Here is a 25898-nt window from a genome sequence, read left to right on the forward strand (position 1 = left end):
TGCTAGTAGTAGACCATGGCTCTCGCAGACAAAATTGAACAGTGAGATCATTGCCCGTAACCTTACTTTGTGCGACCTCAGACAGATGTGTTACCAACACTATCTGTAGTATGCACAAGACTTCATTGATCAAAAAGAAGTATATTGAGACTGAGATTCAAATTCCATTGATATACCCACCACTACATATTACTGAGCAAGTCTGTTAGACAGGTAAAGGCATTAGGATTGAAAAGGTTACAATCATGGCTGGAGGTTTCCTCCCCTATCACGAACCAGGCAGTACGTTGACAATGATCCCTTCACCACTAGCATTGATCATTGAAAGAAACTAACCACATCAGTTGTCAACATTCTCATCCTAATCTCCTTTTTCCTCTTCCTCTCCCTAGCGGAATGGATCTCTTCAAAAATCATCCGCGCCGGCATCATTGGCCAGATCGCCGTCGGTATTATTTACGGAACGCCACTGGCGAACATCCTGCATGAAGATTGGCAATCCACTTTCCTTGCGCTAGGTTATATCGGCTTGATACTCATCATCTTTGAAGGCGGGCTAGGAGCCCGTCTTGACCTCCTAAAGAAGAATCTTTTTCTGAGTATGATTGGCGCTGCAACAGGGGTTCTTTTTCCGATCGGACTTTCGTACCTGCTCCTCTACCTAGGATTCGGTTATGGTGAGTAACTATACATTGTACTTGATTGGGATATCAAAGGTGACACGTTCCGACAGGTGCTGTTGAAACATTCATCGTGGGAGCATCTTTGTCTGCTACCTCTCTTGGCACGACCTTTGCTGTTATCTCAACTGCCTCCAGCACGGTCGATCTCGCCCAAACTCGCGTCGGATCGATCCTCGTAAGCGCAGCTGTCATTGACGATGTTGTCGGCCTGGTAATGCTAAGGTAGATAAGCTTCTTGCCCTAAGCCCCAGATCATTCACAGTGTTCAAACTCACGTAAAACAGCGTCATCAGTGATCTAGGCGAATTAAGTCAAGGTCACTCTGTCAACCTAGGCTGGCTAATTGGCCGCCCGATCGTAGCCTCCATCGGAATGGCTATTGTAACCCCCCTGGTAACAAAGTATCTCTTCGCGCCACTGTTCCGCCGCTATATCGAGTATCACTTCGCTCGGTTCGACCACATCTCCAACATCATTCTGATGATCTTGGTCCTCTGCGCATTTATCAGTATTGCCGCGTATACGGGGACTTCCATCCTCTTCGGTGCATTTCTGGCTGGTACGTTCTTAACTTATATCCCTAGTAAGCATCCAGATGGACCCTTTGTGGTTATGAGCCGCGAGGAAGGCGAAAGGGAGGAGAACAAGAGTCCGACATTTGTACACACCTTCGAGCGGTATCTGTTAGATGTGCAAAAGTATCTTATGGAGCCGCTTTTCTTTTCGAGTGTTGGATTCGCTATCCCCTTTGTGCAGCTCTGGACGGGAAAGAGGATCTGGAGGGGTATCGTCTTTACCCTTCTTATGCTGTTTGCAAAGGTATCAGTTCCCGTTCTCTCGCTAATCTTGGTTCTGACATGACAACTAAAACAATGGCCAGCTCATCGTCGGAATCTGGGTCCCTCTCTGGCAATTACTTTCCGGTTCCAATCTCCTGAACAGAAAGACGGCGAAAGAGTGTCCCAGCGAAGAGTACCCCAGCGAAGACAGCACAAAACCAGTCTGGTCCATAGTCTGTCTCTCTGGCCTACTTCTCGGCTCGGCAATGGTTGCCCGCGGCGAGATCGGCCTTCTCATTGTCGAGGTCGGGTACAATGAGACTTCGTACGTGAGCGAGGATGCCTTTATAACCGCCGTCTGGGCGATTCTGCTTAACACGGTCCTTGGCCCTGTAACTGTGGGGTTGCTGGTGAAATTTCATGGAAAGAAGATAGAGAAGGGAGCATGGGGCCTTCAGGAGGCTGTTCCTGCTGGTGGTGGCGGTAGTGGTGATTCAAGCATCGATTCCTCAGTTGGGTGATATGCTAGGCACCATACCATTTCAACACTCCAGAGGGCCACTCAGGTCTGGCCCAGAGCCTTTTCCCCACGAATATCCAACCTTCAGTCAACTGCTTACTTGCAAAATAGTCGACTACAGGGTATCATCCAGCTCTAGGCTCTAAGCGCAGGAGATGAATATTCACTGCAGGAAAATCGGATGAATCAACATCGATTCTAGAACCGATGATCATGTCAAGACATGCTTATTATGCTGTAAATGTTCGCAAACTTTGAGGCAGCATCGAAAGGCTATTGTCTGGCACAAAGCACGCGTCAAGCCTAAAATGCCACCAAACTATACTATCTTCCTGCAGGGATATTATTCCCGAACGCCCACATCATTTATACCCCACTTTTCTTCACTTGGCAATTCCTGCTTCAGTGTAGGGCTGAGGCATGTGAGCTCGTAGCAGTCGGGGCACTATAGTAACATAGATCTAAGAAAAATTCTGACCATCGGGCGTGCATGACTATATTATCTGATGATGATTAGGTGCCTAGTGTTCGACATACATGGACATGATTACAGAGCAGAGGTGACGGAGTTGAGTTTGGAATAGACGGGGGTAGAGGAAAATTCGATGTTTGGGTGGCTCTTGCCATGCTGTGTAAAGTAGAGTGCAGTTGGTATAAAGAATGCCGAGACATTTCATCGTGAGAAATAACAACGAAACAAAGCAATAGTATCAGTAGTATCAGTAGCTGTTATAGCAAGATTATTTTGATGTCCCCTCTCCCCCCCCCCCCCCCACCAACCTCTGGACCTCCTTTCAGCCTTTTGCTTGCTGCAGGAGGATTTCGTTGCTGGACACGAATGGCAATATGTCTACGGGGTCCTTTATATACTTGTGTCTGGTTGATGGATAACGTTAAGGGCAAGCTCCCTTGGTGATATACACTATCAATTTGATATAGAGGTTCATTCAAAGACTGGGGCGTGGCAACTTCAAAGGTGGAAAACAGCATATGATTCAGCTGGCTCGGACAATGAATAATAAGACAAATCTTCCTATTCTCATAAACAAAAAGCATTTTAGGTGTGCACGATATCGCAAAGCATAACCTGACAACACAGCTAAACCGGTATATCAACTAGGGGGAGACATCTTTGTCCTCGGGGTCAGACTCATAGTTGTCAAATGAGCGGTCATTTCTCACTGTTTCCGTCAAAACCTCGGCTTTACAAATTAACCAGGAGGTAGGCTCCCCCTCCAGTTCCTCGAGTCGTAGAGGCCGATGGCTGAATGGTACGTATCGGATTGGAGTATCGTACCGGCACACTCCCGGCCGAACCACGAGGATTACCCGGCCGTGTGGCTTGGGGACGCACAGTGGAGGATCCTCTTGCTCCTTGAATTGAAACTTTGCCGAGAACATGAGCCCCGTAGAAGTATCAAATTGCTCCAACTCAGGAAGCTGATGAACCTTCACCTGTCCACCCAGCATAACCTCGTGGTTTGTGAGGGCTCGTGCAGTGTCCTGAAAAAATTTCACCAGGCGCTCACGGCGCGCCGTCTCTTCTTCTGCACCAGCCAACTCACGCAGGAGCAGCTGGAACAAACTGTCTGCCAGAAGTTGATCCGCCAGGTCTTTTGCCATGTTTGCCTGCCGCTTGCGGCTCCTGTCTCCACATTCATAAGGTGTTTTGTCCCGAGGGGACTTGGCCATGGCGTCTTCTTTCAGGTTGGCAAGACTGAGTGTGACCGACCTCCACCATACAGCATTGACCGGGCTTGCTAAGAAGACCAGGGATGACATCCCGCCTGTTAGACAAAAAAGAACCCTTTCATGTAATTGGAAACGAGCTGGATTACTCACATTCGTAGTATCTTTCATACAGATACTGGATTCGTTCGGAGAACGACAAGTCTCCAGTCTTGTCAGTTCCATCACGTTTCCCATCTAGGAACCTGAACGGCTTCTCGAGCAAATGAGTGAATATCGTTTGGTAGATCATTGCTTCGGCCAGATATGAGTGAAATACAGCACGATATGAGGGAGGCAGGAGGGACTGAATCTTAGTCCAAGATTCTTGGATACAGTATTTATCAAGTCTTCGAATGATCATCCGTTTCTGTACTCTGGAAAGGGATGGTTCATCCACACAAACAAATGCATCAGTCCAGAAGTGGACTTCGTCTCGGAGGTTGAGATAATCTATTATGACTGCATTCGTATCGGGGTAGTATCCCACTTGACTGAGTGTCATGCGATGACAATGGCTTTGATATTTATCGAAGTCCTCAGCTGTCAGGTGCACCGAGGGCCTTCTGGACGGTCGGGTATCGGACGGTGACTTGCCCTTCGGGGATTCAGTAGGAGAAGGCTCAAGCGGCTCATTGGGACTCTCTGGCAGAGGATCCTGTGGCTTCTATGTGAAGATCAGCCATGAAAGTGGAAGTCCGGGGATTGCCAGGGTTGGGAGGTAGATGCAGGATGATAGGCAGGAGGTGAGAAGGGGGCTATCAACCTTTAGCTTCTTTGTGTTACGGCCTCGTTTACCCGCCATGATTCTCAGAGTTTCGAAGACGCAGGATGGGTGTGGGCGTGATGATGGGAAGAGAAGCGACGGAGGAAGGACAAAGGAGGAGGAAAGAGGGTGTATGTATCACTCTGGGCATCAAAGTCCAATCCCGTGACATTGTCTTGTCTCTCAAGCCAGCAAACGCCACAATAATAGCAGCAGCAGCAGCAGCAAAAAAACCTTCTCCTACCCCACCTAGTCACAACTTCTTTATCTCACGACCATACCAAGACTAGGATCTCTTTATTGTGGAACCGTACCAAAGGCTACGATCTCATTGTCTCGTAGCCGTAGGTTCCTGCATTCGACATCCAATCGTTCTTGTTCCTCGTATCTCTCTAGATTTCTCTCATTTCAGAAGCATGGAAAGGTCCAGATTGGTCATTAATATCGAATTTGGGGCGAGTAAAACAGGTAAAACTCATGCTCTCCAGATGCTTCCTTCTCCCGCATGTGTTCATCACTCACGTCCCATTTTGAATAGTCGTCGGCTATCATGTCACCACAAATGGGTGGAATGGGCTTCCTACGTTCTTACAAATATACAATACCCATATCATTCCAACGGCGATTGCGTACACCCAGGGGGAGGGCTTGTCATGCTGTATTGGAGCGGATGCCCAACGCCAAAAGAACTGCATTTATTGGATAAAACATATATTCGACGATGCTCGCATATTGCGAGACTCTGATGACGAGCTTCTCAAGGAGCTAGTCGAGTCGACATGGCCGCAGCTACCTCGCAGGCAACGCGAGGATCCATCCCTCGTCGTATCTGACTTCCTGGGAAAGATATTAGGACATCTTCAGAGTGCCTTGAAAGATGACCCCACACTCAACGGAATGCCAAAACATTTCGTATTTACCACGCCATCTACTTGGTCGAGTTCTGCGCATATTAAGATGAAACAGGCTGTATATTCAGCAGGGTTTACAAGCCCTCAAGGCGCAAGCGTCTCTTTTACTTCAGAGGCCGAGGCGGTCGCCGTATACGCCGCCAGTGAAGGGGGATTCAACATGGGGCAGCTTTGTGAAGTGAGTATTTAACTACAGGCAAAGGCCTTTTCAAATCGTCGGAATCAATCTAATGACCGGGGTTTTTCAAACAGACAGGTGATGGAGTTATGGTGGTCGATTGTGGTGGCAGCACCGTCGTATGAGTTTTCTTGATAACCAGGAATCTCTTTCCTATACTAATAGCAGGACTAGGACATAACTACATTTTTGGTCGATTAGAAAACCCCTTTTGAATATCAAAGATTGACAGCGTTCACTAGTGAGTAAGGCCTAATGAGGTCATGTTTTCAGCTAATCCTTTGTAAGGTAACGCCTGTGGGGCTGTTCAGCTCCAGTCTCTGGTATATGCTAAAGCGTTGCAGCAAAGTCGGACGTCTGGTCGGATGACGAGAAGTAAGGTCAAGCTACTTCCGTTTGCCGAATGGGCCCGGCAAAAGTTTCCATATGGACTTGTATCAATGCCCACTAATACCGGGCTTTTGGATGCTGCCTTGCGGCTGATCTACAATAGTGTTGCCATCAAGATCATTAGCCATATTCGGCGTGAAATTGCTTGCGCTAACATCTGCGCTGGATGCAAAGTTATTAAGGTACTCTACGATCTGGTAGCTCTCGTATGCATTAAGTGACTAATATCTCTGTCAGAGACTGCTTTTGGTGGGAGGTCTGAGTGGCTCGGCCGAGATCTCAAACGCCATTCAGTACGCATGTGAAAACGAATTCGAGATCGAATTTCACCAGCCACATTACGAGTAAGATTGCCGCCATCTTCGTAACAGTATCCTCCCGTTCTTTTTTCATTCAAAGCTTACAAGCATTTCATAGTTTTCGGAATATAGCCGTTTGTATTGGTGGCACACTGCGCGGCCTCATGGGACCGCAACTGTCCTTCAAATTTTGGAGATATTATTATCTGGTCGACGCGAACCAGCAGATAATCATGATCGTCAGCAAGGTAATGCGTGAGCCTGGTCTATCGAGGTGCTACTGATGGCTTAACCTTCTTCGCAGGGAAGCCCCTATGACAACGAGTACACCAATCGAATCGATATAACACTGCCCCGAGGCACTGACGGGGCCCTTACCATTCTTGTTGTGGGGAGTGCGCAGCAGGTAAACCTGCTCGAATCGCTCGAAGACCAAACCAAGATTGTTGGCAGAATTAACTGCGACTTGTCACAAGTGCCGGGAGACTGGCAACTTCTGAACGTCTTAGTCAAGTACCGAGCCACAGTGAGATCTGAAGGACAACATCTTCCTCCCGAGCGCCTGCTCCATCTGGCTGTGCACGAGTCGGAAAGTGAAGAAAAACGGCTAATAGGCCACACGCGAGTCCTCATGCAGAGTGGGTTGTGAAAGCAGTGCTTGGAGTTTTATTCGGCTACGGTGGGCACGATGGGTAGGGGAGAAAAGAATTGTTTGGACACATAGAATGTAGAATGTTTTGGACGGTTAGAATGTCAATTTCTGTAGGTACCAAGTTGCAAGGTGTCTTTCCTCGAGTCGTCCTGTACAATATACTTCGAAGGATCATGTAGACCGCGCACGGAAAGATTGGATGGAAAAGCGGAAGCTGTACAACCGGTAGGACCAGAACTTACTACAGCCCTCCACCACGGGTACGTAAGAATCTAAAGAAGCAGATACATGGCCCCTATCTAGCATGACAACAACAAACACCACCCTCCCTTGACTCTAAGGCCTTACTTACCATGCATCTATTTTTCAGGTCATTTCCATAAAACCCACTGTCAGGGCCTATACCCTATGCCCCCTCGAAAAAATAAAACAACCAGCTCCTGTCCAAAATCAACATACATAACCGACCATGTCTTGATAAATGTCCACAGACCCCTCACCAAGATGGAAGAATAAAGCAACTCAAAGTAGCCAATGAACAAGTCTTCCCAAACCTTTGAGGTACTATCCATCTCTTTTCTTTCACGACGGCCTCCCAATTTCATCGGTCGGATTGTAAAGTGTACCAAAAAATTTGGCAATATGGCGCGGCCGCCTGCATCGGATCCTGGACCTGGACTCCTATTCCCCCCTCCCCTTTTCCCCGGTGCTCGTGCCATATGGGTTGTTATTGCTATGTTCACCACGTAACAATGAGAGAGAGTAACCAGGGTAGCTTTCATTAGTAGATGATATTTACTTCAGTACATTTACTGAGCATACAGATAATAACTTTGAAAGGGACAGAATCTACGACAAGCGATTTTGAGATCTCAGGTGGTATTACCAAACCTGGTAGTGTCCAGCATATTGCCATATCTTATGATTCACGGAAAAGTTGGTATTTACAAACCTTCTCGAGTTGGTGGGCGAGAAATTCCTGCTTTGATAGATACTACGCGTGCAGGCATAGGCATGTCTTTCGGGCGCAGGTTGGATGGATAATGGTTGGTGCCTCGACCTCTCCCTGTCAGTTTTTATCAAGATCATGGGTAAGTAAGTAAGCGGGTTTTGACATCCATTAGTTCTCTTTGAGGAGATCGGGCTGGGATGCGAAGATCATTTAAAATGCGCATCGTCTCTTTGTAAGACAGAAGTATCGATGGGTCAAAGAGGGGAGAGTTTGGAAGATCCAAATAGAGGGGTGGAGGGAGAGAAAGAAGGGGTAAAAGACAATGAAAATGAGGGTTTTAATGGAACAAAGAATATGGAAATGGATATAGATGGGGAAGGATGATGAAAAACAAAAAAAGAAGATGGGCCCGAACCGCGATTCGAACGCGGGGCCTCTCGCACCCAAAGCGAGAATCATACCTATTATTAGGTTAGACAATGAAGGTGGTGGAATGTTTGATTTGAGGGCTGCTTACCACTAGACCATCCGGGCTCGTATACGTAATGAGGTGGCAAATAGAAAACAAAGGCTAAGAGAGGGAAGATTACGAAGAAGTAAAGCCAAAAAAGAATTGAAGATAGGCCCGAACCGCGATTCGAACGCGGGACCTCTCGCACCCAAAGCGAGAATCATACCTATGAATTTGTTAGACAATGAAGGTGGTGGAATGTTTGATTGGATAAAGCTTACCACTAGACCATCCGGGCTCGTATGTGGGGTTCTTTTGGCTTTTTCCTTACATATAGAGGGTGAAAGTTCGATCCATGCTGAGTTTTCATCTTTCGTTGGTGTTCCATTGGCGGCGTTCAAATATATATGTTTTGGATGGTTGGAACGCTCGAAGAATTTTCACGTCCAGCTCCATGATGCTTATTCATCGCCATTGGCGACCCCGTTTTCCCAGGGTATTGTGTGCTCCTTTAAGCTTCTTTCATCATTACTAGTTTAACGCTTTTCGACTCACCCAGAGAGTCTGTTGGATACCATTTTAGGGATGAAATTCATAGACAACTCAGGTTTGGTCCTTGACAGAAGGGCTTCCTTTTTTATCTTGTCTTTTCTCCTCTTTAATAGTGGTTTAGACTTTGATATGCAGTTATACCTCTACAAAATGTGACCAATACTATATGTAGTAAAATGGCCGTAGCTTCGCGCAAGAACATACAATATTACGGAACCGAATGAATGCAAATACCTATGGGTCCTGAGGAATAGATGCTGCGTAGTTCAAATACTTTGGAGATGTATATTTTGGTCTTCATCAAGGTTGACATTTACTAGCCTTGAAATCGTATCTGAATGCCGGATATATATATATGAGATCGGCGGGTTCTTATTCAATTCTGCAATGCAACAGTACTTTAGTAGTATGTGCACTCATAGCCAAGCATTCAACCCAAAGCAATTATATACGGATGAAAGTCCGAGGCTTCTATTTATAGCTGTAGTATCCATGGCATCGATAGTGCGACACCACACCATTAGTACCGAGCTTTCAGAAGCGGCCCCTAAGCAGTGAGAACTACACAGGCCAGAATAGCTCTTGAGTCCAGCCTCAAAACAATGGATTGAGCTTCATTGTGGGCCTGTGCTTAATCTCACGTAGCAGATCCTTCAATGCTCGTTGGAGCTTCATGTGCTCGGGAACCTCCATGCTGCCAGAAATAAAATCCGGTTCATCGATGTACATCCGGTGACAGTAATTACGTCCCACCAACAACGCCAAATCCTTTTGCAAACGATGTTGGATACCGCACCTCCCCCGCAATATATCTCTTGCCTTAGTTCGATCGAACTTCAGGAGTGGTATTCTCTTGTCGCCAATATTTCCCTTGGAGTACAAGAGCGCCAAGCTGTAAAAGGCCAACCATGTCTTTGGATGTTGAAATCCAAGTCGTTCTGTGAATAGCCGGAGAATGTCTTCGGTTGCAAGCATGGCTTGCCAGTAAATATTTTTACAATTGCATGCTGTCTCGTGCATTGCCACATTAGTGTCCCACAGAACCTTCTCAATTGCCGACTTCGTTCCAACAGCCTCTGCTGCCAAGTCGAGTATATCTAAGGAAGGTAACAACTGCTCTTTCCAGCCCCAAACAAGGTGGAAGTTGAGAGCCGGACGATTTTTCTCGGACCGTATTTTCTCGAGATCTGCATTTCCTGCCACGTCTGTCTTCTGAAGAACGGCCCTTAGCACGATCACTCTGAAACAACCATCCGAGTACCTGATGATGGATGGATCTGAAACTCCCTGCAGGAGGCATACAATGTCATATTGCTTGATCGGTTCCACTGATTTCCCGATGGTCCATCTTACTTTCCACGCTTTCTTGTAGTCCACATTAGCCTGCCCAGTCAGAAGCACTTGCAAAAAGGTCTTTGTGTGCGTTTCTTCCGCGGTGACAATGAGCCCCAGGATCCATCCACTGCTTTGTATGCTTGCAATTTCCCTACCAGGCCAGGTCTTCACTTTTACGTGTTCATCCAAAAAGAACCAGATTAACCGTTGAAAGAGCTGCTCCCAGGGCACCTGATAATTGGGTAACAGACCGGGTGCTTTATGAGCATCAGAACTCAGTCCCAGTAAAGCATAGATTTTATCATGCAGAATAGTGGCCTCGTTCGTATGATGCATATCAACCAATTCGGACAGAGAGAGCTTCTTCATTGAATGCGTTGCATACTGAGGTCGAAAGATTGCTCCACGGATCAGATGTGTTGTACTCAAAACACTAGGGCCAGCATACGAGCCCCATGCTTGAATGCCCGTGGCAAATGTGTAACCGCTCATTCTGACAGGACCACACTGTATCTGAATATTCCGAGCGAGACCTACTTCTTGGAGGATCTGTTATATCTCATTAGACATTGGATATCGCTGCGTAAAGAGCAGGAGGAGGGGGAGGACGGTGGTCATAGCGTGGTAATACTTACTCACATGCGATAAAACCATGTCCGCTGGAACAGACTTTTGACCCCCTCAATGGGGATGCTGTCTGATGGCAGATTAAAAAGTTCTCCAGCAAACACTCCCTCTGCCGCTTCACGAATAGCTTCTAAAGCCCGAGTACTATTATCCGCCTCCTCGCCCAACCACACCATCACCTGGCTAGCCTGCTCATACATGCGCGCCATGTTTTGGATTTGCTTCTCTTTCTCCCTCATGTTGTTCTGGTCGATGCAAATTGCGTCGACCCATAATGTCCGTTCAAAATTAGGGCCTCGAAGCCTAAGGAGGGCGGAGTGTAAATTCTTCCCGACTGTGAAAGCCTGGTTGTTGATTGAGATGTTGCACTGTCCGTCCGCCTTATCTCCCCATACGTATGAGAGGGCGTCATACTCTTGGGCAGTATCGTCCAGAAGAGAATAATTGGAAAGCTGGCATGCGATCGGAGCGGCTCTGTCCTTGCTTGGGAGCAGACGAAGTATGCGAGTGCTGAAAGGCCCCTGATCCAGAGGAGAATATTGGAAGACGGGCATGGTTGAGAATAGCAGTACTTCTTTTGGGTCACTTTACGGGATGAAGGTCCTACAGCGTCGTTTATGAGCACTTTACACATGCAGAATAGCCGTCCCTGATATCCCGTGTCAACGATGCAACGGATGGAATGCCCATCGAATTCGTATGAAGCTGATGTGCCAATAATGGTGGGGATTAGAAAGCCGTTGAGATGCCGACCGTGTGGAATTAGCCAACGAGGTGCACCTTAGCGAGGGATTCTCGTGCATCTCCTAGTAGTAGTAGTACTTAATACAGTAAGAGTGTCGACAACCCGTCCTTGCAAGATTGGCTGGCTGTGTCCCTGCTTATCCTTGGTTCCCCGCCATGAACAACGCATCAGTTTCCGGTCCTACCCCTCCCCCCCTCACCACCCATCTAGATTAAATCATGCACGCGGCCCAAGGGGAGTACCGCCTATCTACTCTGCAACTGGCTGCGGATGCCCCACTGACAGGAGCGGATAAAGGCATTAGGCGAGAGCGGGGTTGTCACTTGTATGTATAGTCTATAACATGCTTGCGAATATTATTGAAGAATGCCGACAACGGATTGGTTCCACATCCTGATTAGTCTAAATAAGGTAGCCCCCGAGTAGCGTCGGTCCAAGAATAAGTACGGGAGAAATATTCCGTAGACGAACGGTGATGGTCTGGAGGTTGTGTCAAGTACTTATATTGACTTGCTTCAGTATACTTTGACAATTCTGCATATGCTGTCCTGGGCCATCTGCGCAAGGTGGATGGACTGGATATCCATAACATAAGTCCAATAAATTTCAGCCGTGAAGGTATAACATGAACTAAGTCAGTAATAAGGCAAAGGTGGGTGACTAACTGATAATGCTCTCGTACACAGATGAAGGCGAAGTGGCACTATCACGTTATGTCTCAGAATCTAAAGTAGTTGACCATCGAGGAGGCTGGATTATACTAATAGTAATAGTTGGTTACGTAGATGGATGTTATAGACTTGTCAACCGATGATATATTATAAGCCGCGGATAATATTATGGCCGCGATAGCATCAATCCTGCATTGAATATAGGTCACGTGATACAGACCGGGGTATTCCAATAAACAAACCTGATTGAACCATTGCAAGCCTAAAATTGAGACAAATAGTGCGATTTGAAGAGGAGTTCATTGTTTTAGAATACATCCAAATCTAGCTGATCCGCAACGATTATTCCATCTGCATCATATCTAATAACTAATCAGTCTATATAGCAATAGATCTGAATAATGATCAGCCACAGGGTGGGCCCGGGATGCGAGGCGCAGCAGCGGAGTAATCCACGCCAATCCGATCTGGGCGAGTAGTACCGACTTTTTGGTAGCAGTACTGTTTCGGGCCCGATTCCAACTCACCTCTTTTTCTCACCGTGCGCTGGCCTTCTTTCATTCATTCCTTCGTTTGTCGCTGCTTCGCTCTTTCCCGCACCTTCTCTCTGCCCAATTCTTTGCCATTGGGAGCCTTGTTGCTGTCAGGCTTCGATTCCATCTTGAAACAACGGCTCTTTCGATGTATAGATAGAGTGGTGTCTCACTTCTGTGCCGGACCCATCTCCGCCCTTTAAAAAAGTTCCACACACTCCTTTATCAATATCATTCGATCTCAGTTTTTCATATATACATTCATCCGTTGTTTGATATTATAGGGTGATCATCTATCCCCCTCGGAATTATTATCCGATAATTAGCAGGGATATCCGATACCCAGCAGAGAACCATGTGGTATCGCAATGCTCAGCGGTCCGTGATCTCTTTCTCTCGGGCTGGCCTGCGGACACCTCCCAGGACAGCAACCACAACTACTAGTGTTACGCGCATAGCAACCCCCTCCTATCGACGGGGTTTCTCACAGGGCTCAACTCGGAGAAATACGGACTCCTCCTCTTCGGACCAAAATGCCTCCAAGGAAGGCAAAAGGCGGAGGAGCGACGACTCGGAAGAGGAACCTACTTTGCGGTCGACTTTATTAAAGATGGGGGAGTCTGCGGCTACTACTCTTGCTTCGATGGCTGTTCTTGGGTAAGCTATCTTGTTCTTTTTCAATGATGTAATTCCATGCTAATACCTGCTAGTATGGTTGGATACGCGTACCATCGGTACTACAAGTATCTCATTCTGGAGAAGATGGAAAACGCCTTCAAACCGGGTGACCCGGCCCTCGAGCTGGCCGGTGTGGAAGACGGAAAGCACCAGTCTACCTACGAGGAGCATTGGGTGCATCGCGATGAGCAAGCCAGAATGGATAGAATCATCTCCGGTAACGCTGGAGGTCGGTATTACCTACTGATCGGTGAAAAGGGGACCGGAAAGACGTCGATGCTTCTTGAGGCAATGCGTAAGATTGACGGCGAGGGCTGTGCCATGTTCGAAGCTCATGCTGATCTGGAGCTTTTCCGAATTCGTCTGGGAAAGGCTTTGGACTACGAGTTCCATGAAGAGTAGGTCTACTAAATTATTCTTCGCCTATGTGTACAGCGGGTTGCTGACGCCACTTGTACAGTTACATCGGCAGTCTCTTCAGTATCAAGGGCCCTCGGGATACTACCGCACTCCTTGATATCGAGCGCGCTTTTAACAAATTGGAAAAGGTTGCTCTTGCCAGAAGGCGCAGCAAGAAGTCGCCTTTGGTCTTGATAATCAACAGTGCCCACCTGATCCGAGATGATCACGATGGCCAGGATCTGCTTGAGGCGATCCAGCAACGGGCCGAACAGTGGGCTGCAAGTGGGCTTGTGACAACAGGTAAGCTTATGTACAGATCCATGCATATATATTTGAGTATTGACGGAAACAGTTTTGAACAGCGACGAGTACTGGGTGTACGAACGCCTGAAGAAGTACGCTACCAGAATGGAGGTCATCCCTGTGCGCGACCTCCCGAAAGACCGAGCAATGGAAGCCCTGAGAAAGTACCGCAAGCAGTATTTTGGCCAGGAATTGACCCACGAGGAACTTGAGGAGGTTTACAATCTCGTTGGCGGACGATTGTCCTACCTCAACCGAGTTGCCAAGGCCCTAGACTACAAGAAGCTCTGTGAGAGCATCTGCGAGGCCGAGAAGACGTGGTTCCTCAACAAGTGCTGGATCCTGGGTCCTGAGATGGACGACGATGTGATGGACCAGCAGAAATATGCTGTAAGTGCAACCCCCTCTGTCGATGACAAAAGACCGGCGCACTGACCGAGGTGTAGTCTGCGGCAATGGTGCTGGCGAAAGCACTTGTGGACAAAGGAGAGGAAATGGACAGGACGTATGATCCGAAGCTGGGCCATATTCTTCCAGAGATCCCTCTCCATGAAGCGCGACAGATCATGACGCGCGCGGACTTCATCCAGAGCTACGATCACGAGAACATTTTCACCATTGATTCGCGAGCGATGGTGCGTGCGGATTCGGTGCCCATGCAGAATGCGTTCAAGGAGATCTGTGATTGGCCAAGATTCGACGAGCACCTGGAAGGCACTCTTACGCGCATTGGAGACATTGAGAGCTTGGGACGTACTCGGGAGCTGACGATCAAGGACCTCTGGAACCAGGGCAAGTATCAACTGGTCATGCGGGACCACAAGGGTCGTGAGCAGGGTGCGGCAGAGTTCTCCGTCGTGGAGCCAGAACAGGAGAAGGAGGATAATTGAAGACCAGGTTTAGCCTGGTGAGCCTGTATGATATATAGAAGATGGAGGGTCTCTGGGATACCTGATCTCGGAGGATATCCCAGTGTACTACTACTACATGTGCCACATGGTGGGAAAGTGGCTTAACCGACCCATGTATTTAGAAGATTCGCTTCGAAGCCACTTACGACTGTCTTATAGAATACACTAACTGCATCTTATCCGAGTTATTTGGGTCTTTGGATTCTTTGGGGCATCGTCACCGGTGACATCATTGTCAGGGTATCTCTCACCGCCCGGCAGCTCATTCTGGCCATCGCATCATCCCAGCCTCATCTTTATTTCGCTGCTTGTCATTGTCCTCTCCTCGCTTTCCTCCCCTCTTCTTTTTCCCCTCTCTTCCTGATCCCCCCGACCCTGTCCATCACACCATCAATTTCCATCCCCCAAAGCAATCCCACCCACCAACAAAGCAATGGCTCCCCGCAAGAAAGAAGTCCTCTCCGCGGTAACAGCAGCCGACGACGATACCGCCGAGAAGACGACGCGCCAACTGCGTCACAAGACGCGCCTGGACCGCATCCACCCCGCCGTGCGCTTCGTCCTCGCCGTGCTCGGTAGCTTGACATTGAGCTCGACGCTCTTCTCCCTAACGACGGGGATCACCCTCGGCGAACTAGGCCGCGTGAGCAAACATCTTGAGACATGGTGGGAGGTAGGAGGTCTGATGGCCTGGAAGGCCGTCGAGGTTGGACTTGCCTGGATCATGGGTTTTGACGGTATATATTCATCCCCGTATAACTTCATATCATCATCAGTGAGACTAATCCAGTAAATACCACAGGCCGCGACGTCCTCTCCTTCACCTATCTCACCCACCTCCCCACCTTCAGCCTCCTCTCGACCTTCTACAGCCTGCGCCCAACGACAATCCTAACCAGCTACTTCATCACTCTCCTCTCCACCACTCTCCCCTTCGTCCTCCTTCGCAACCTCACTCCCCTCCACTCTTTCTCGGATTCCACGCGCATCCCTAACCGGTCCATCCTCAACGACCGCCCGACAACCATCTACACCACCATCGCCGCGGCCGCCATCTTCACCGTCACCCTCTCCCTCAGCTACGCCACGCCCTGGCTTCCCACCACCCTCGTCACCCACTTCCAAGACATCCCGGACGTCACCGCCATCCACGCCGGTCCCGCCGCTCTCCCGGGCCTATTCCTCTCCCTCCTCCCCGCTGGCTTGGCGGCGCGCGATTTCCTCTTCGCCAGCTCGACGGGTGCATCCTCCAGGAATTTCAAGAAGAACAGCAACAACAAGAACAAGGAGGGAACATCCAGCCCCGAAGGGGAGTACCTAGCCTACACCGTCTACCGTAAAACATGGGGTACCCTGTCCCGCAAGACGCAAGTGCTGGTGTCCCGCACAGTTCTGCTAGCAAGCATGTTGTTCGCCAACACAGTTGTGCAGGTCGCAGGGACAGTGAACCAGGTAGACGCCGAAGGCGCAATGGTCTGGGGTGCAGTGTGGGCCATCGCGGCGGTTATTACAGGCGCGATGTTCGGATGGATTGAGGCCGTGGATGGAGTATAGTTCCATCAGCTTCATTCATCATCAGGTTGAGAGAAAAAATAGTTCCTTTCATCCGATTTATGATGATGTCACTTGGTGTTATTTTCTTACTTCCTGTTGGTCTCTTTATTTCCCCCATTTTTCCGACCATTTCTTCCTGTTCAATGAGATGTTATCTCTCCGTGACACAGAAGCAAAAGCAACATTCTCACACCATGTGGTTTTCTTCCCTTTTCTTCCCCCGCCCGCCGTCAGCTAGTCAGTCAATCAGTCAGGTAGTTATTTCTCCGAGAGCCAACCAACCAACAAGCTAGCTAGTTAGCATCCTTGATTTTGTCATTTCTTGTTTGCTGTTCATTATTCATTATATGCTTTAGTCCACTTACAATCCCAGCCGTGGCGTTTTGCGAAACAAGGAACAGAATAATAAAAAGTCGGAACCAGGAGCAGGGATGATGTGGGAAATTTGAGAAATAATTAAGGTTTGGTCTGAGTATCAGGATTAGGGTCAGGAACAGGGACAGGGTATCTATCTGATTCGGGGGTCAAGTGTTTCGGCGGCGTGTTTCAAGTTGGTGTGTTTCAGCGGGTAGTCTTATTTTTGAGATTTGTTGATCGTTGAGTTAAGGTGATTTATCTGGGGCAATGGTGTGTCTTGTCTTGTCTGGTCTGGTCTTTGGGGCCATGTTACGATGTTATGTTTGTAATGAATAGTTATTTTGCTACTTGGCTATGATTGTCATGATTGTCGAGTATTCCTTTGGTTGAGTTGATTATAGTTGATTGATTTCCATGGTGCTGGGGCAGGGGAATCATCTAGTTCATTAAAGTTGAAAGGGAAAAGCTAATTACATAATGCCACACTCCCATCCATCTATCGATTTTTTGAACGCTGCGTTGACATACCAGAGACCAGAGGCAAAGCACGTGGACTCGCATTCATGGCGTTGAGAATAAGGTTAAAAAAGTGAAATGGGGTCAATGAATATATGTCTGGAATAGAAAATAGGAAAGGTGAGAAGCGACAAAATTATCGCATCTCCATTCCACTAGCCACCCCGTCTGGAGAGTAGATCTCGCGGTGGAACGGCTTGACTTCGTTTTTAGGCAGCAGCCATCCTGGATGGAAGATGTTGAACACACCAACCGCTAGGACCATCATGATACCGTCCAGGACGATGAAGTATCGCTCGTGCGTGATCAAGTAGCCAGACCACCCCTGCGACAGCTCGATGGTTCGATAGATACTCCGAATGTAGATGCAGACGACAGAGAAGATCATCGCGCCGAGAAGAGGGATGATCGTGCCAGTCATGGTTTGCAGGATCCGCATACGGAGAGTGCGACGGACGAAATCAGCGGCGAGGAAAACAAAGACCGTGATAGACGCGAGCTGGAAGACGATACCGGCGACCATGGTGTGTGTGCCTGGAGCAGTATCGCCGTTGACCTTGTTTACTTCCATCGACGCCATGCCACCTCCCACAGCCTGGACGACCAATGAAATGATATCGCAAGTGACGAAGATCCAGAGATAGAGTTTTGGTCTCAAAATTGAGGTCTCGGGCCCCAACAGGTGGATGAAACGGCCCAGGAGCACGTAGATCCCGGCGGTAAAGAAAGTGGGGGCTAGAGAGAGGTAATTAGTTTCTGTTTCATGAAATGGATATGCGTGTTCCAGCTTGCGTACCGATGATCAAGGTAGAGATTTGCATGAGAAAGGCGGTTCCATTGTATGGGCATTCAGCAGACCAGGTACGTGCTGCCCAGCCCAGGATTTCCGCTGTGATGGCCGAGTTAGCGTACGGTTGAATGGGACTCTTGTAGGAGGGGTTGACATACTGATACATCCAAGAACGAAGACAGCGCACCACCAGGTCCTCTTCCACACCAGCTGCAATGTGTGGAGCAACATCGACAGACCGAAGAGGACACAGAATACAATGCCGGCAGCTAGCGAGGGAACGTAGCCATACGATGTGCCGTAGCCATCGATCTTTGCATGACAACCATAGTTCAATTGCTTCTTGAATTCATATTCCGCAGTAGAGTTAAGGCTCGACATATTGGCGTAAATGAAGGCCAAGGTGGTCCAGACCAAGTATGCCGAAGATTATATGGCGAGGCCAAGTGCGTCTGTGGACAGAGTAAGGAGAGAAAGCGGTTTTGAGCCAGCGAAACACGCTGCAGATTAATATACGATCAGAAAACAGGAATAAACGAATGACACCGAACGGGCAGGCTGTGCGCTAATCGAGCCTAGAGGGGTTGAGCTATTTGCTGTTGGACATAGATGTATGTGTATGAATATGCACGGGGTACCAATCGGCGAAAAGAAAAGGAAAGACGGGCATCAGGAAGGAGAGGCTCTGCCTATAAAGAAGAAAAATGGGAAGAACTGTGATAGAAATCCTTTTAAACTCTGCCCCCATACTCTATTCTTGTCCGTTCAATAGTGATCCCCGTCCTCCTGGCTGCCCGTCTCTGGGCGCCACCTGGTACGGCGGGGACACCCGTTGCAGGGAGCAATCTTATTGCACCTCACGAGAGTAGGCAGGGCCTGCCTTGCAAAAGCAAGCACTTCATTCGGCTAACAGACTGGCGAGACCCAAAAAAGAGTTGGGGGGACGAGATGATAGCTCGCAAGGTTCGCTCAAAGAGGTTTAGCGCGTCTCGCATGAAGCCGGTAACTCCGGCCTTTTCCATCAGACGGTTTCGCGATAGAATTGTGAACAGACATCTCCCTAAGATGATCATCCTGTTGTCGCTGTAAGGCTGCTCATCTGATAGGACCCTTGACTGTCAAGGATTGTGGTTAGGACCGTTATGCCGTGTCACTGCTAAACTCAGTAGAATCAATATATGCCATGCAGCCCAGGCAGTGATGCATGGCCAAGACCGATCTGGAAACAGGGAACCCGAGAGTCCGTCCACCGGGCTACCATACCAGCATTAAGGAACAGCACGGAGTACAGTCAATAGTTCTGAGACGGGATCGGAGCTATGATAAGGCCCGATGTTAGGTTGCGGAACATCGAATGAAACCTGAAGCTAGGCTTCAATCAGACATGATGAATGGGATGTGGTCGTCGTTCAGATCACCCTAGTCACTCACTAGACAGGGAGAGTTAACTTAACAGTAGTAACTCACGAAATGCAAGCGAAAGAATATTGATCGATAATCACATGCAGGGAAGAGCGGAGAACTTCCTGCACCGGCAACATCCAAATACGGAAGGCGCGTCTGGCAACCCCGCTGCCCGCCTCAGGCATCAATATATTACTTCACTCCCTCCCTCCCTCTCTCTCTCTCTGTCTCCCACGCAGCCTTCAGCCACGAAGTCTCAGCCTCTCACAATTTCAAATCACTAATCACAGTCTTTGGAATGTCACAGCAAAGTTTCAGATTCACTCACTTCTTGGCGATGCGAGTCTAGTCCCGCCAGTGAGAACCTAGATGTCAAAATCTCTACGTCCGTATGCGATGGCTACGATATTGTTATCCTGCCTGATCAACATCCCCGACAGCTGCACAAAGACGGACAGTTTCATATTCATTCTTCTCTAACGCTAATAATAGGTCATGTCTTTTTCATATGCTTCACGCTTAGATCATCTTATTGACTCTACTCATCCGGATTTATTCGAACGAGGGCATATCATACGTATCATCCGGGTCTGTGCACAGTCAGTATGAGCAATATTCGACCGGTCCACGGCAGGTGAAGCTCTTACCTTTGCGGTTGGCCAAAATGTACTTGCGTGTCTCCACGATGTTGTGGTCGAATTCGCTGACCAGCTCGTGCTGCCGGATCTGAACCTTCTCATTCCGTCTGGACGCCCCAATCACGGCTGCCTTCGCCACGTGGTATCGTGAGACGTGATTCAACAACATCATATCGAATGGCGTCGTCGTGCTTCCTTCTTCCATGTATCCTTCCACTGAAACCCGGTCCAGGCGGGGCCGTCCGAAGAGCAGACCCTTCAGCTCGCCCGGGTATCCGTGGTAGTTGAAGTGTATCGGCCGGTCCGAGCCAAATAGGCTGTCGAAGGCTTCTGTGGACAATGCATGTGGATGTAGACCTTCCTTCTCCAGAATCATCAAGTCGGTCACATTGACCACCCGCACCCGGAGTTCTGGACAACGCTTGCGGAGGATGGCCGCCGCGTAGATGACCTCGAACATCACCTCGACTCCAATGCCAACCAGCACGACATCCGGGTCCAGCCCATTGTCGGTGCTACAGAATCTCCAGATCGATGCGCCGGCTCGGCAGTGACTCTCTGCTTCCTCGGGACTCAGGTATACCGGAGTTGGCTGCTTTGAACCCACCATGAGGTTGACGTAATTCTTGGACTTGAGACAGTGATGAAGGGTGGTCAAAAATGTATTAGCATCAGGGGGCAGATAGACACGCGCGGTGGTGGGCTTCAGCCTGAGCACGGCTCCGATGAAGGATGGGTTCTGGTGAGAGAACCCATTATGCTCCTGACGAGCCCATGTACTCGTTTCGATATAGTTGATGCTACTGACCGGCTTGTGCCAGGTCGTCTCTTGAGCCTGTCATGGCAGTATTCGTTAGTATCGGGTGATCCAGGAAGAAGTACTGCAGACACATACCATTTTGTTGAACTTGGCATATTGCACCATCATGGTATGGATGATTCCCAAGAAGCTTTCATACGATGGGAAAATGCCCACCCGGCCCGTCAATGTGTATCCCTGCATAAAGCCCTGGCACAGGTGCTCACTGAGCACTTCAATGACGCGGCCGCCTTTAGCATTCGAGAATTGATCCCACTGAAAGTTCCTTCCCGTGTGCGCAAGTGCTGCATCCAGCTTGTTGCTCTCTAGCTCATCTGGTGAGAACACTCGGACGCCGTGGGGGTTCTGGGTAAACACCTGGTCAATGAATTTTCCAATCGTCTTCATAGCGCTTTGCTGGGAGCCCTTGTCTACACCAAACTTTCGCCAATCTGGGAGATCGGGTGCTCTATAGCCCTTGTAGGATTCTGCTCGCTGCCCCAGCTTCTTGGAGTCTTCCCGAGGGATAACAGACTTGATTTCGTCAATGATATCTCCGGTCTCAGTGAAAAGTTCGTGCGGATTATACGAGGAAAGCCATTTCTGCAGAGCTTGAAGCTCCTCCTTGTCCTTCTTTGCATTTGGAAGAGGGACCTGATGCGAATGGAAAGATCCCTCTATGAACGACCCGTGGAGCTCTTTAGGTCCTGACCAGCCCTTCAAGGATAATTAGCGGAGATCCAAGGTTAAGGCGGATATTATCATACCTTAGGTGTGCGCAAAACAATCATTGGCCATCTAGGCTTCATTATTGGCTTGCCGGAACGCGCCGCTTTTTGGATCTTATGGATCTCCTCAATTGCCCACATCATCGAGCCGTGGAGATCTGCATCAATGTCATCGAGGTTCTCAACAATCCGCACCTGGTATCCATAACCCGTGAAGAGGGAGACCAGCTCTTTGTTGTCCATGCAGCCATAGATGGTGCGCTCGCTGATCTTGAAGCCATTGACGTGGAGGATCGGCAGGACGGCACCTGATTCTGCAGGGTCAATGTACTTGATTGCATGCCAGGACCTGTCTGCTGTCAGATTGTGTTCGAATAGGTATTTTTAGGTACTTACGTCGCGGTAGGACCAGTTTCTGCTTCTCCGTCACCAACCACGCAAGTGACCATCATGTCCGGATTGTCCATGACAGCACCATATGAGACGGCCAATGCATAACCCAGCTCACCACCTTCATGGATTGCACCGGGGGTTTCCGCGTTGATATGGCTTAAAGCAGTTAGCTTGGCTTCAACTCAGAATCCCAGCCAAAGTCATACCTTGGTAAACCAGCGCTTGTGCTGAAAGTCGAGATGAGCTCATGAAGACCATCCATGTCTCGGGAGTAATTGGGGTAGAATTTTTCTAGAGAGCCCTCGAGCCACAGCGAAGCCAGAATAGCTGGAGCGCCGTGTCCAGGTCCAACGACATACAACATATCCAGGTTATGCTTTCTGATGATATAGTTCAAATGGGAGTATATGAGGATCAACCCGGGACATGTTCCCCAGTGGCCTACAGATCTGTGAGCGGAGCTTGCGGAGGACAGCACCGGGAGCTAGGAGATACTAACCAAGAAGCCTTGGCTTGATATCCTCATGCTTTAGATTCTGTTTCAGCAGCACATTGTCCTGGAGAAAGATCATTGCTTGTGTGACGGGTCAGTGAATGTAGGCTGGAAATTTGGGAGCCTCGATCTCACCAGCAGCAATGTAGGCCGCTGCTCGGCGGAATTTCAGCAGGGCATTGTAGTCAGATTCCTCCAAACTCGTCTCTTGGAGTTTGACCTGCAATTGATTGACAAGGTCGGGGATATGTGAAGGCTCAGCCTTGGGATTTGGCCTGTCGATGACCTCTCCAGGCATGGTGATTTGATGGATGTAGATTGGTCACTTGGTAAAATAAAAAGGTAGTATATCCGTGGAACTAAGTATTAGGGTTCGTTCGAGATCCTAGGGTCTATGGAGGGGTAGATCTAATAGCACGTGGAAACAAGAGTCTAGGCCACTTTCTGCAGCTGTCAAAGATGGTAAAAGAAGGAGATCATACCACTGCCTCGACTGCACTGCTTAAAATAAGAACAGGGAAGCGAGGTGGTGAGGTTGTTGTTGTATGGAGACCCCTGGCAATACGTCACTCCCCGAGTGACATCACCCGCCGTCGCAACCGGGAACTGAGCTGCCACCACCAACAAGCATCAACCCACAACTTCCGAGATCAAGGCCCGACAAGGGTTCAGAAAGCCTATAATTGAATCTTTTTTTCTCTAGCAGCCAGCCAGCAAGCTAACTCAACGTGTCCCCGCACCCAATTGCTCCGCAACAACATGGCACGCAAATCCGTCCTCTCCGTCAATGCCGGATCCTCTTCGGTCAAGCTTACCTTCTATACCTACGAAAAGACCCCAAAGGTCATTGCTGCTGCGCAGGTTTCCGGTATCACTGCCCCACCAGCAAAGCTGAAATATACGAGTGGCGACAAGCAACACAAAGAGGAACTCAAGGAAAGCATCAGTACTCCTCAAGATGCCTTCAAATTTCTGCTTCAGCGCTGCATCTCTGATCCCGAGCTTTCCGAAGTCGCCAGCACAGATGATCTAGCCTTTATCTGCCACCGTGTGGTGCACGGTGGAGACTACGACAAGTCTGTTGTAATCACCGACGAAACTTATCATCATCTCGAGAAACTGGAAGACCTAGCTCCATTGCACAATTACTCCGCCCTGGAGATTATACGGCATTGCAGGAAGGAGATTCCATCCGTCAGGAGTATCACCTTCTTTGACTCGGCGTTCCATCAAACTCTTCCTGAACATGTCAAGACCTACCCAATCGACCAGAAGACAGCCAGGTCCAACGGGCTGCGGAAATACGGCTTCCACGGCATCAGTTATTCGTTCATTCTGCGCTCTGTTGCGGAGTTCCTGAACAAACCTGCTGATAAGACCAATATTATCGCAATGCATATCGGAAGCGGTGCTTCTATTTGTGCCATCAAGGATGGTAAATCGGTTGATACCACGTGAGATTCCCAGCGTTTTTCAATGGCCATCTATACTGACATATTCACATAGGATGGGACTCACACCGCTAGCCGGATTACCAGGCGCTACACGAAGCGGAGACATTGATCCTTCGTGAGTCCCAATATGCCCAGTTCAGGAAACTGAATACTGACAGTAGTCCAGCCTTGTGTTCCACTACACCAATGATGCAGGCAAACTCAGTCCTGCCAGCACTAAAGAAATGCACATCAGCACGGTACGTATGCACTTGATGGCAATAGTTACATCCAGCTAACCCATGACCAGGCCGAAGAAATTCTCAATAAAAAGTCCGGCTGGAAAGCCTTGACCGGCACAACCGATTTTGCCCAAATCGCCGTCGAGAACCCACCGACACGGGAACATAAACTGGCATTCGACATCCTCGTTGACCGCATTGCGGGCTACCTGGGCAATTACTTTGTAAAGCTAGACGGCCGTGTCGACGCCTTTGTCTTCGCAGGCGGAATTGGCGAGAAGAGCGCGCTGCTTCGAAAAGCAGTTACGGAGAAGTGTCGCTGCCTGGGATGTGCGGTTGATCCGGGGAAGAATGACAAGGGTGCAGGGGATGGGGAGACGGTAGTGGATATTTCTCGTGGTGATGACAAGGGTCCTAAGGTCTTGATCTGTCAGACAGATGAACAGGTGAGGCATAGCTTATCTCTACCCCTTTGATGATGCTCGATTGTGCATGTGAACGTGGTTACTAATGATGGATCTATAGTTCGAGATGGCATACGGATGCGTCAATCAGTATGAGAGGCCGTAGACAGCTACAGCTACCACCTTCTCAGGACAAACTTAATATCTGATTACGAAGTAATGAATCGAAATAGGAAACTCGTCATACGACCTCATACCCAATGTAGGCATCCCTTTCCTCAGGCATGCAGTCTCCTGTACGGAAAAAAGTGCACTTCACTTTTCACTCTACTAGATATAGTGTAGTTCTCTACTAAGTAATCAGACATAAAATTCACTCTCAGCTTCCTAGATTGAACTAAGTAATAAAGTAGAAGTGATGAACGACGACCACCTCACCCAACAACCGAGTTGAAAGAATGAAGAGCATCTCCCAACAAACCAAACCATCACATAACATTCCAATCACGTTAGTCACCGAGGAACCCGAGACTCAGCCAGCCAGCCAGCCAGCCAGCCAACATTATCCGTTGAGAGAGTTGTAGTCATTGACGATTGAACAAAGAACTGATATTTACTGATTAGTTAGCACTATCATACCAAGTATATACCCTGTATCCCTGCATTAACTTAACATCGGTAAGTATAAACCCCGCTTACTCGTACTCAGTACATACTAAGTACTTACTATGATGAATCAATCTGATTGGCACACGTAGTATCTCTACAAAGTAGTAGAACAGTAGAACCTTTTGACATCTTCCTCGCCAAGAACCGCCATCAACTTCATGATGCTCCAACTAGACAACACCACCACCACCCATAGCAATTCCTCAGTATACTTGTTTAGACACTTGACAGATCAATTATCATCCCTCATCCTTCCCTGTCTATCTTTGTTTCAATCCTAAACACAGTATCATAGGATACGAAGCATGGTCTACCCCCACCCCATAGCGTAGCGTATCCAAAGAGTGAAACCATAATCACATCCCATCCCATCACATCAACCACTACCACTGTCCCTCCGTCTCGAACCCGA

The 25898-nt window shown here is 48.6% G+C and overlaps 10 protein-coding genes, 1 non-coding gene and 1 pseudogene across 12 annotated transcripts; 5 read left to right on the forward strand and 7 right to left on the reverse strand.

Annotated features, from left to right (window-relative positions):
* The first annotated feature begins 97 nt into the window (after positions 1-97).
* On the forward strand, positions 98-2339 carry BO87DRAFT_457543 (cation:proton antiporter). The gene is made up of 5 exons (XM_025628811.1): positions 98-282; positions 345-677; positions 734-905; positions 968-1502; positions 1564-2339. Exons 1-5 carry the CDS (start codon positions 246-248, stop codon positions 1981-1983), a joined length of 1497 nt encoding a protein of 498 aa, XP_025481419.1. The 5' UTR covers positions 98-245; the 3' UTR covers positions 1984-2339.
* A 759-nt stretch (positions 2340-3098) lies between these two features.
* BO87DRAFT_395447 (uncharacterized protein) lies at positions 3099-3963 on the reverse strand (the record flags this gene model as incomplete). Its single annotated transcript, XM_025625187.1, has 2 exons — positions 3099-3742; positions 3825-3963. The coding sequence occupies 2 exons, from the start codon at positions 3961-3963 to the stop codon at positions 3099-3101; spliced, it is 783 nt and encodes a 260-aa protein (XP_025481420.1).
* A 929-nt stretch (positions 3964-4892) lies between these two features.
* On the forward strand, positions 4893-6903 carry BO87DRAFT_457546 (uncharacterized protein; the record flags this gene model as incomplete). The annotated part of the gene is made up of 6 exons (XM_025628812.1): positions 4893-4944; positions 5015-5569; positions 5854-6137; positions 6193-6299; positions 6373-6502; positions 6559-6903. 6 exons carry the CDS (start codon positions 4893-4895, stop codon positions 6901-6903), a joined length of 1473 nt encoding a protein of 490 aa, XP_025481421.1.
* A 1361-nt stretch (positions 6904-8264) lies between these two features.
* Positions 8265-8392, reverse strand: BO87DRAFT_t122 (annotated as a pseudogene). Its single transcript has one exon. The product of its transcript is annotated as a tRNA-OTHER (tRNA).
* BO87DRAFT_13278 (uncharacterized protein) lies at positions 8288-8590 on the reverse strand. The gene is made up of 2 exons (XM_025618063.1): positions 8376-8590; positions 8288-8319 (listed from the first exon to the last, which is right to left on the reverse strand). Exon 1 carries the CDS (start codon positions 8531-8533, stop codon positions 8378-8380), a length of 156 nt encoding a protein of 51 aa, XP_025481422.1. The 5' UTR covers positions 8534-8590; the 3' UTR covers positions 8288-8319; positions 8376-8377.
* Positions 8481-8607, reverse strand: BO87DRAFT_t121. The gene has a single exon. It is a non-coding gene; the product is annotated as a tRNA-Asp (tRNA).
* Positions 8608-9455: 848 nt separating this feature from the next.
* BO87DRAFT_432853 (uncharacterized protein) lies at positions 9456-11377 on the reverse strand (the record flags this gene model as incomplete). Its single annotated transcript, XM_025627634.1, has 3 exons — positions 9456-10689; positions 10836-11126; positions 11193-11377. 3 exons carry the CDS (start codon positions 11375-11377, stop codon positions 9456-9458), a joined length of 1710 nt encoding a protein of 569 aa, XP_025481423.1.
* Positions 11378-12778: 1401 nt separating this feature from the next.
* BO87DRAFT_355283 (ATP-binding protein) lies at positions 12779-15225 on the forward strand. Its single transcript, XM_025621326.1, has 5 exons — positions 12779-13429; positions 13483-13848; positions 13911-14152; positions 14205-14545; positions 14602-15225. The coding sequence occupies exons 1-5, from the start codon at positions 13128-13130 to the stop codon at positions 15043-15045; spliced, it is 1695 nt and encodes a 564-aa protein (XP_025481424.1). The 5' UTR covers positions 12779-13127; the 3' UTR covers positions 15046-15225.
* Positions 15226-15499: 274 nt separating this feature from the next.
* On the forward strand, positions 15500-16620 carry BO87DRAFT_414529 (uncharacterized protein; the record flags this gene model as incomplete). Its single annotated transcript, XM_025626638.1, has 2 exons — positions 15500-15803; positions 15869-16620. The coding sequence occupies 2 exons, from the start codon at positions 15500-15502 to the stop codon at positions 16618-16620; spliced, it is 1056 nt and encodes a 351-aa protein (XP_025481425.1).
* A 1009-nt stretch (positions 16621-17629) lies between these two features.
* Positions 17630-18664, reverse strand: BO87DRAFT_304582 (RTA1 domain-containing protein; the record flags this gene model as incomplete). Its single annotated transcript, XM_025619282.1, has 3 exons — positions 17630-18228; positions 18290-18382; positions 18442-18664. 3 exons carry the CDS (start codon positions 18662-18664, stop codon positions 17630-17632), a joined length of 915 nt encoding a protein of 304 aa, XP_025481426.1.
* Positions 18665-19833: 1169 nt separating this feature from the next.
* On the reverse strand, positions 19834-23155 carry BO87DRAFT_355290 (putative phosphoketolase). Its single transcript, XM_025621327.1, has 8 exons — positions 22874-23155; positions 22745-22819; positions 22452-22686; positions 22249-22401; positions 21892-22201; positions 21221-21841; positions 20335-21160; positions 19834-20277 (listed from the first exon to the last, which is right to left on the reverse strand). Exons 1-8 carry the CDS (start codon positions 23034-23036, stop codon positions 20240-20242), a joined length of 2421 nt encoding a protein of 806 aa, XP_025481427.1. The 5' UTR covers positions 23037-23155; the 3' UTR covers positions 19834-20239.
* Positions 23156-23342: 187 nt separating this feature from the next.
* BO87DRAFT_374963 (putative acetate kinase) lies at positions 23343-25128 on the forward strand. The gene is made up of 5 exons (XM_025622911.1): positions 23343-24192; positions 24245-24307; positions 24359-24431; positions 24482-24859; positions 24939-25128. The coding sequence occupies exons 1-5, from the start codon at positions 23498-23500 to the stop codon at positions 24981-24983; spliced, it is 1254 nt and encodes a 417-aa protein (XP_025481428.1). The 5' UTR covers positions 23343-23497; the 3' UTR covers positions 24984-25128.
* Positions 25129-25898: the final 770 nt, after the last annotated feature.

Source organism: Aspergillus neoniger, assembly GCF_003184625.1.
Source record: "Aspergillus neoniger CBS 115656 unplaced genomic scaffold BO87scaffold_10, whole genome shotgun sequence".
Lineage (NCBI taxonomy): Eukaryota > Fungi > Ascomycota > Eurotiomycetes > Eurotiales > Aspergillaceae > Aspergillus > Aspergillus neoniger.